This window comes from Octopus bimaculoides, chromosome 25 (assembly GCF_001194135.2).
Source record: "Octopus bimaculoides isolate UCB-OBI-ISO-001 chromosome 25, ASM119413v2, whole genome shotgun sequence".
NCBI lineage: Eukaryota > Metazoa > Mollusca > Cephalopoda > Octopoda > Octopodidae > Octopus > Octopus bimaculoides.
In genome coordinates, this window is record NC_069005.1 from 15,474,755 (window position 1) to 15,485,050 (window position 10,296).

At 35.3% G+C, this 10,296-nt stretch overlaps 1 protein-coding gene across 12 annotated transcripts in view; it reads right to left on the reverse strand.

Annotated features, from left to right (window-relative positions):
• LOC106877382 (RIMS-binding protein 2) overlaps positions 1-10,296 on the reverse strand; it is an 888,511-nt gene that overhangs the window by 122,458 nt on the left and 755,757 nt on the right. For all 12 annotated transcript variants that reach the window (XM_052976546.1, XM_052976547.1, XM_052976545.1 and 9 more), the window contains one exon: positions 2,482-2,557. In XM_052976546.1, the coding sequence (XP_052832506.1) occupies positions 2,482-2,557 (76 nt within the window). The remainder of the gene's footprint in view (positions 1-2,481; positions 2,558-10,296) is intronic.

Consider the following 10,296-nt stretch of genomic DNA (forward strand, 5'->3'; position numbering starts at 1 on the left):
CTGTGTGTATCAAAAATATCGCTATCAATCTGGAGTAATAATTTGTAGTTTTTGAAATCAGTAGTTCTTTGACTGCTATTTCTGAATTCTCAGTATGTTGGAGAAGCAGGTTACTGTCAATCCCTATATATTTATGATTATAAATGATTTTTACCGAAAAGGTTTTTTCATACTGAGCTACCCGGCAAAATTGTTAATTATTAATTTTATTACTAATTGACGATTCCCTGCTCTGCATATCTATATATATATATATATATATATATATACAATGGGCTCCATTCAGTTTCTGTTTATCAAATCCACTCACAAGGCTTTGGTCAGCCTGAGGCTACAGTAAAAGACACTTGCCCAAGGTTTCATGCAGTGGAACTGAACCTGGAACCATATGGTTGGGAAGCAAGCTATATGAAGTGAAGGCAAATGAGTTAGTGGTTAGGGTGTTGCGTTTAGAACTGCAAGATTGTGGTTTTGATTTGCAGCCAGGGCATCGCATTGTGTTCTTGAGCAAAGCACTTCATTTCATGTTGCTCAGTGATCATTTTGTCATTTGACATGTGGCAAGTTGTGCACCTGTACAGGTAATGTCAATTTGATGGAGAGAGAACGTTTAAGCAAACACATCCATTTGATCAATCTAAATAAATCATCTGTGTGGTTGTTCAGCACACATGTTGTTTAACAATGGGAGAGTTCACATATATATATATATATATATATATATATATATATACCATGTGTGTGTGTGTGTCTTTTTATTTGTTTGTCCCCACCATCCACTTGAGAGCTGGTGTTGGTTTGTTTATGTCCCCTGTAACTTAAAGTTCAACAAGAGAGACCAATGAATTAAATACCAGACTTGAAAAATTAACCCTTTAGAATTCAGATTATTACTTTGCTTTTGTATTTGGTTTGCAATATTCTTTATGTGAATTCATGTGTTGAAAGAAATTTTGTTGTGGTGTACACCGCTCCATAATGGACGAGAGAGGAGTTGCTGAAAATGTTATGAATGACAACAAAAGAACTTTGATGAATAGATAAAAAAAAAAAAGAAAAAAAGATTGTTTAACCAACAAGTTAAACAAATGATTTATGAGTTAGTTGGATAAGTATTTAACTAATTGACTAATAATGGAGGAGTAGAATTGAACAGATGCATGTGTTATTAATATTGGCAAAACGACTCTTCTTGACCACAGCAACATTCAAATTATTCTGTTAAATATAATGCTTATTTATTCACATTGTTTTGCATTAATCATACATCATCTCATAGCTTTGATATTTTGGTGATGTGATTGCTTATTTTTAGAGTGAAATTGTAGGGTAGGTGTGTGAGACCAGTTCTGACTAGTTTTGAACATAAAACAGGTAGAATATTTGGGCCAGATGTGGCTGGTTTAAATGCTAAATGGTTATGGTCATTGTCAGTATATATATTTTTGTAGTTAAAAAAAATTTGCAATATATTCAGCTGTAAAGCAAGATTCTAAATGTATGGATTCAGTTGGCAGGGCCCTTAGCAATAATCAGGCTAAAATTCAAAAGGATACTGATATATCTTAAAGAAAATTCGTTTTGCATATTCACAAAAATAATTATGATTGGAAATATAATTATTTAAAGGTTGTTGAGGTTCTGTTAACCATTTTAGTACCAACCTGCCTGAGACTGCCCTTGCTTCTATGTCAAAAACTTCCTGTTTTAAATTGATCTAAATTAAAACCTTCCATAAAAATTTCATGTTGATTTATGCTTCAAACACCAGCTTAATAATGACAAAATTATTTTACTAAACTAAATTCTTCATTATTTTAAAAATTAATCGAAACAAAGGCAGTGCATTTCAACAGAAATATAACAAAAGGATTAAGAACTCTTCATATAATTCAGTTGATAAAATATTAGCATTAGTAGTAGTAAAAGCAGCAGTAGTCAAGGTAATAGCAGCAACTGTAGTAGAAGCAAAAGTATTATTAGTAGTATTATTAGCAGCAAGTAGAAGTATTTTATTTCCAATTTATGTTAATTGTTACAAATGAAGTTAACTATGAGGGAGTGCTGAAAAGTTTCTGGCTTTAAGGGTATTGTGAAAGGTCTGGTTGAAGACCCAACCTTCTCATTTCTTTCACAGAACTTAGGAAACCTGAAAAACTGCCACAATAAGTGTGTGAATCTGAGAGGGGAATATATTGGATAAAATCATAATTAACTGGTCCTCCTGTATTATTTTTTACCCAAAGTCAGGAACTTTTCAGCACCTCCTTGTACTTAACAATTGCTTAAAAAAAATTATAAAATTTCCATATCTCTCACAATTATTCAGACATGCATACGTTATATATTTACACAGTATACATGGTGCATCATTATAATTACTAATCAAGCTTACCTGCAAGAGAAATGGTGGACAGTATTATGGAGTTCTTTTAGACAATGACATTAAAAAAAAAAAAGAAATGATTATGAAGCATTTACCTGGAACTTTTTCAACAAAATTGGATGGAACAAGGCCCTTATTTCCATTAATCAGTTCTCCTTCAAAAAATCCATCCTAGAGGAATAATATAAAAAAAAGAAAAAAATTTGAAGCTACAAAATATAACCAACATGAAACCAAGCGAAAGAAGTAAATCACACTGTGTAACACGATTTTTGTCCTTGGGTAGCAACTGTTATCTCCTATTTGCTTACTCCTAGAAAGTATGAAAAATGGCTAATATTTCCTTCAAACTTTACTTCTGTTTCTTCATGCAAACCACAAAGAATCCCTCTCAGCACATGGCAGTGATGCTCCTCCACTATTTCTGCTCATCATCAGAATGTCACTAATGGACACGCTCAACTGGTTAAGGTCAAGAAACTGATAAACAAATCTGTGGTTTTGAGCAGAATATTTGCTATAATGATATTTCTGTTTCAGCAACTCAGTGCTGAATCTGTCTGAAACATAATGGAAAATAGGACAGTTTCAAAACATTGAAGTCCAAGTCGCAAAAGCAAAGTTTGAAGGGAATAGTAGTCATTTCCTTTGATTTCTGGATAGAAGCAAATAGGAAATAACATAAGATAAAGATAAAAAAAAGACCTAAATTTTGTTACACAGTGTTATTAAAACAGAAGACATTTGATCAAAAAAATGTTAGTCAAAATATTAGGAGTCTTCCTAAGTCAGAAACCACAATTAGATTTAGACTATTTACTGTTCAAGGAGAGGGTTGAAACACCCACACACTATCATTTGGGAAAGGACCTGCATGAAATGTCAGAAATCCCCTTCTCTTCATGGCATGCAATCTTATCTTATTTCACAAATGTCATTTCAGAAGATGTCATTCTCAGATTGTAACCTAGCTACTTTGTCATCCTTGCAGTCTTAGTAGAGTTTTTAAACAAGAATTAGCATTGATATTATCAATTCATGACTATTTATAAAGCTACAATATCATCTCCCTCTGAATATCTTGGTGAATAGTTACTGTTAATCACTAGAAAGTGGATTGGAGAAATCAAAATATCAGTGTACCAGATTAAATGCCTTGTGGTATTTAGCTATTCAAAGTTCAAATCCCTTGAGGCTGATTGATTTCCTTTTTCACTGACTTAAGGATAATTTTTCTTTCTTACTTGTTTCAGTCATTTGACTGCAGCCATGCTGGAGCACTGCCTTGAAGTGTTTTTGTCAAACAATTCAACCCTAGAACTCATTTTTTTAAAGCCTAGTATTTATTCTATTGGTCTCTTTGCTGAATCACTAAGTTATGGGGATATAAACACACCAAAACTGGTTGTCAAGTGATGATGGGGTGGGGTGGGGGGAGATAAACACTGACACAAATATACACATAGATATATACATACATACATATACACACATATATATATATATATATATATATATATATATATACAGACAGGCTTCTTTTAGTTTCCACCGAAGCTATAGTAGAAGATACTTGCCCAAGATGTCATACAGTGGGACTGAACCTAGAACCATATGGTTGAGAAGCAAGCTTCTTACCACACAGCCACACTTGGGTTGGATGGTTTTGAAGTTCAGTCTACGATCATATGGTTTTGGGTTCCATACCATTTCTGGGACAAATGTCTTCTGCTATAATCTTGAGTTGATTAATACTTTGTAATAGTGGTTTAAAATTCAGGCACAAAGTCAGTAATTTTAAGTGGTGGTGGTGGTGGTGGTGGGGGTTTAATCAATTACAGTAAGTCCAGTGCTCAACTGGGACTTTGTTTTATCAACCCTGAAGGGATGAAAGATAAAGTTGACCTCAGTGGTATTTGAACCCAAAATGGTATTTGAACCAGAAGAAATGCAACTATGTATTTTGTCCAGTGTGCCAACAAGTCTGCCAGCTTGCCAGAAATCTGTAATAATGGTTTCAAATTTTAGCACAAAGCCAGTAAATTTGTGGGGAGGTATTAAGTCAATTACATTGACCCCAGTACTCAACTGGTATTTAATTCATCAACCTCGAGAAGATGAAAGGCAAAGTTGACCTGGGTGGAATTTGAATTCTGAAAGTAAAGATGGATGAAAAGCTGCTTTTTTTTTTGTCTGGCTAACAATTCTGCCAGCTTTCCCCATCCTTTCTACTATAGGCACAATGCCAGCAATTCTTTGGGAGGGAGTGTTAAGTCAATTACATTGACCCCAGTGCACAATTGGTATTTTATTTATCAATCCCTAGAGGATGAAAAGCAAAGTGACCTGGCTGAAATTTGAACTCCAAATGTAAAGACATGAAATGCTACTAAGCATTTTGTCTGGTGTGCTAACGATTCTGCCAACTTGCCACATTCACAAGAAATCTCTAATAATCCTTTCTACTATAGGCACAAGGCCTGAAATTTTGGGGGAGGGGACCAGTTGATTACATCGACCCCAGTGCATAACTGGCACTTAATTTATCAACCCGAAAAAGATCAATGGCAAAGTCGACCCAGGCGGTTTTGAGTACTTTGGGTACTCAAATATATTTTTGTAATTTTCAAGGTTGTTTTGGGGTTTCCTGAATGATCCTACAGTTATAATGTACCTAAAACCAAAAATTGCCAACCAATAACCTTGACTAACCCATACCAGCACAGGAAAAAAGCAGACATAAAAATAATGTTGAAGATGTTCTTATATGTGCCATGAGTAAAAATGGTTTGGAATCACTGCTTTACATTATTCAGTGTGTATTCATTTATTGATTGCTTCACACACACAAACATGCGCTATCTTGAAACCTGAATATATTAATATATTTCCTTAATTATCACTACAAATTATGATGGATGGCCAAGTGGACAGAGTATCAGACACTTTAATCAAAAGCTGACAGTTTGTACTCCACTACTTTGAGTTGTTTTGTCTTTGTGCTCTTTACTGTTTCTTCTGTAGTGAAATGTGGCTCTAACAGACTAGATATATACCATAGGGTGCATAGTAACACAGATGGTAATTCAACTTTTAATCTGCCATACACTAGCCTGATACATAGAAAGGTTGAGCAGTTTAGTGGTTCAAGATGCAAACTGGAAATAAGAAGAAGAGTCACAAATTCACACCTAATCCTATGCATTGTTTCATATTCTTTTAGTTAAGGAACATCACCTCTCAACGAAATGAGGTGATGATGATGATGATAACAATGATAATAATTCTTTCTACTATAGGCACAAGGCCTGAAATTTGAGGGGAGGGGTAATATGATTACATTGACCCAGTAATTCACTGGTACTTAATTTATTAACCTTGAAAAGATGAAAGGCAAAGTCGACCTCAGCGGAATTTGAACTCAGAACATAGTGGCAGATGAAATGCTGCAAAGCATTTTGCCTGGCGTGCTCATGAATCTGCCAGCTTACCCCATAATAATAATAATAATTTCTGCTGCCACTATAACAACACCCACTGAAATTGAAAAACTTTGAAATAAGAGCATCAATTAAAGGAATTGCCCCTATAGTAGATTATTTTCTCTAGCAAATACACACACACATACATATCTATCAAAATTCCGCAGCAACTTCTTTTTGGCTGATTTCCAACAGGAAGGTCAGTTGGAAGGCCACTCTTGCACTTCAAAGACAAACTAAAAGACAACCTGAAGTGATGCAACATTCCCCTTTCTTCCTAGAAAAACAAAGCTTCAGAATGCAGGACTTGGTGCCAGTCCTGCATCTCCCCAGTTCAAAGATTTGAGCAAAGTTAATTCCAGCACCGGGACCGACTTTGTGCAAACATGAAGGCACGCTGGCAAAATGCTGCTCCTCTAAATGGAAACTTTAGCTGTCATTGTGGTTTTGTGACATGAAGCAAAGCAGGACTTGCCGTCCCCTCAAAGAAACACATAGCAAATGATCCACAAGAACTCGAGCAAACTGAGTCCTCAACTTATTCCATTTGCCAAAAGGTTTGCAAGGCAGGCCTCAAGAGACACCTATGTATCCATAGAACATGATTAATGCTTTATTTTACTGAACCCTCATTTGGTGTTCATGACAAGAGAATCCATCATCATCATACATATAAAATATATATTCTATAGCCAATACACACACACACACACATGCATGTGTGCATGCATGCATCCATCCGTCCGTACATACATACATACATACATACAAGCATGCATGGCAGTGGCTTAACATCAAACCAAAATGCCTTTGAATGTTATATCATATCCCTTCAGCAACATCCTTTAACCAAGTGCTTCCCTTGACCAAGTTTGCATACTTGAGGCTGATAACATCATAAGACTTGGAAGGCAACTCCTTGAGCAACATTTCTTGTCTGATAACCTTAAATATATGCCCAAAGAAGTCGCACGACTCTACTGCAACATATCATCAGATGAAAGAATAAACATATATGAGCAGAAGACTATGCATATATGAGCAGAATGTAATGTTAGGAGAAAGCTCTGAGATGAGATGATAGTAACATTGATCATCAAAGCAGTCTATCATGGACCAATAACCAGTTTACTACCTCCCACTTTGAAGGGTATGTTTTAGCAATCCAGGAAGAGGAAATATCAACCAAGTACCTGATGCACAAAAGGGATAGAAATGCAGGAAAAGCCGTAAAATATGACATCCGATGCAGACTTTGTGGATTTAACACTGAAGATATCATCCACATCATAAGCAGTTGTCTGAAAAAGTCATTACAGTATTATCTACTGATGAGACATGATGCTGTAGCTAGGACACTCTATAAAGAAATCCATCAGAAGGATAACCCCAAGGACAAAGAAATAAGAACCCACAATATGGTAGAAGCCATAGCCACTCATAATAAAAAGGAATACTGGTGGAATGTACCAGTGAAGACCTCAATAAAATGTAAGCACAACAGGCCTGACATAATGATTTGAGATAGAGAAGGGAAATTGTGCACAGTTGTGGAAATTAGCTGCCCAGCAGATATTAACATAAAGCTGAAGATCAGTGAAAAAGAGAACACTTATGCTGAACTATTGAGAAATCTGCAGTTACTCTATCCGGATAATAAGTTCAGGTTTATACCTGTAATTATTGGGGCCCTGGGGTATGTAACACACTGCCTAAATATCAATCTTGAGAAATTAGGCTTCTCAAAATCAGACAGGAGAAAGCTAATTCCAATACTACAGATCCAATCCATCACTAGAACTGTAAAATTCTATAAAATGGGAATACATACATGAAACAAAACATACAAATCTGCACATAAACACATGCATACATACATACACACATGCATACATATATACACGCATGCATACACACATGCATAATACATACACATACGCATACATACATACATACATACATACATACATACATGCACGCACGCACACGCACACACACATACATACATACAAAAATACCCTGTTGTTGATGCTGAAATTCCAATGAAGGAGCCTTAAATCTAGGTTAGAAACCGGTGCTTTCTCTATTGGCAAGAAATCTTGAAATAAAACTGACTGACATACATACATACATACATACATAAACACTCTCCTGTGCTTTGAGATTTCTATTTTAATATAACTGAGAAGCTAGTTCTGTGACTTGAAGGCTAAGAGTTTCAGTCAAATGTGCTAACCAAAGCTATAGGCACCCTATGCATTGAGTTCTGTTTATCTCATAAGTATAAACAATCCATTTTGTTTTTAGATAGAATGTTTAATAATAACATTCTTAAATTTCTTGCATCTTAAAAAAGGTTCCAGGGTAGAAATATTAAAATCCATCCTGAGAGTGTTAAAAGGATTCATTTATAAAACTTCATAAGCTTTAGATTATTTCAGAGTTTTATTTTATGATGCAGAAATCAGAGATGGAACCTAGCAAACAAGATCAATGGATCGATGTTCTTAAGGATGCATTATGCCTGGAATAATGTGCAAAATTCATAAAAATGGAAAAACAAATTAAATAATAACAAAAACAACTAAAGGACATTGTCAAAATTACAAATAGACTGGACAGGTTAAGAGTATCAGTGGCAATAAATGGAGCTAAAAAAAGAAAAGGGCCAAGAGACTGGATTCTGGGAGATTGTAAAAGAGACAGAATAATAGCAAACATGATGGAAGGATGAACTGGAGTGATTAGACAAAAACTGGATATCTAGCACCCAAAACCGAAAGTGATAGAGAAATAAAAAGAAAGACATTTACCCAATAATGGGAAATCAATAACTGAGACTTTGACTGATTGATTGATTGATATCTATTTTCTATTTCTCAAAGAAAATGTGACTGCCTGTAATCTTTTTTAGATGCTTTGTAATTGTGTTAATTCATGTGAAACATCTGAAGCGAAGCTTGAGAATCGGTGATGCAGTAGAATGCTTTGTTGATGTTGTTGCTGTTGTTTTATGGTCTTTCTCATAAATGATATTAGCAGACAACAAACAGGTAAAAACTATGTAAATTCTCAGTTAGCAGACATTTCAAACATTTCTATGCACCATCATATTATTGTTATTACTATTATTACTATTATTATTATTATTATCATTATTATTATTATTATTATTATTATTATTAATTCTAATATTATTACTGTTGTTGTTGGTTCTGCTGTTGCCATTTTCCTAATACTTCTGTAAGTGCTGACTGAAACAGACAGACTTGTAGCATTGTTAAAGTTGGGGAAGAAAAAAAAATATCTTTGATGAAAAATTTGGGAAGTTAAAAACAATAAATAATTACAGCTTCATTGATACATCAAAGTCTTACAACCTTTGCTCCTTTACATACCTGTGTCTCATCCCCCCCCCACTACAATTTCTGATACAACTTACAACAATTTCTGGTTGTCTGCTTTAATTGATTGTATGCTTTCTCACCACTTAAATTAAATCCATTTGATCTATCCACTAAACCTTTTTCCTTGCATCATATTTTTTATTATCTAACAATCCAGATCTCAACTCCAAATATTTCCCCAAAACTGCTTCCATAAATTAAATCTCTGCAAAACTCTTTCATTGCCGCTATTTGTTTCCTGGTTTACTTATCCTGCAAAGCCTCAAATTTAATGTTCATCATCAATTTTTCTTTTTTAACATCCACTTTTTCATGCAAGCATGGTTTGAAATGTGTTTATTGAGGCAGATTTTCTACATCTGGATGCCTTTCCTTTTGCCAACCCTCATCTGTTTCCTAGCAAGGGAATATTTTCCCATGGCCGAACATGTTTTTGCAGAATATTGGAAATGAGTGATGATGGTTGTAAGACAGTAACAGTCATTTTACAACTATCATGTAATATCAAGACAAGGAGACACAAACATACAAATATAATGGGCTTCTTTCAGTTTCCATCTACCAAATGTACTGACAAGGCTTGAAGAATTTTAAGTCAAATGAATCAACCTCAGTAGTTTCTTTTTTAAGCCTGGTACTTATTCTGTTGGTCTTTTGCTGAATTGCTAAGTTATGGGGACATAAACACACACACATATATATATATAAGTTTTTTCTAGACCAACGCCCCAACCCACAACCCGACACCTCCACACTCATTCGTCTGGCCGAACTTGTCCTATCTCTCAACTGCTTCTCGTTCGCGGGAGATATCTACCAGCAGGTCTCGGGAGTGGCCATGGGGACGAGAATGGGCCCCAACTACGCGAACCTCTTCGTTGGTTATGTTGAGGCCCAAATATTCTCCAGTTTCACTGGTCCCACTCCCGAACTATACGGTCGGTATATCGACGACTGTATCGGTGCCACCTCTCTCTCCCGCGAACATCTTGACTCGTTCCTCTCTTTCGTTCAATCTTTC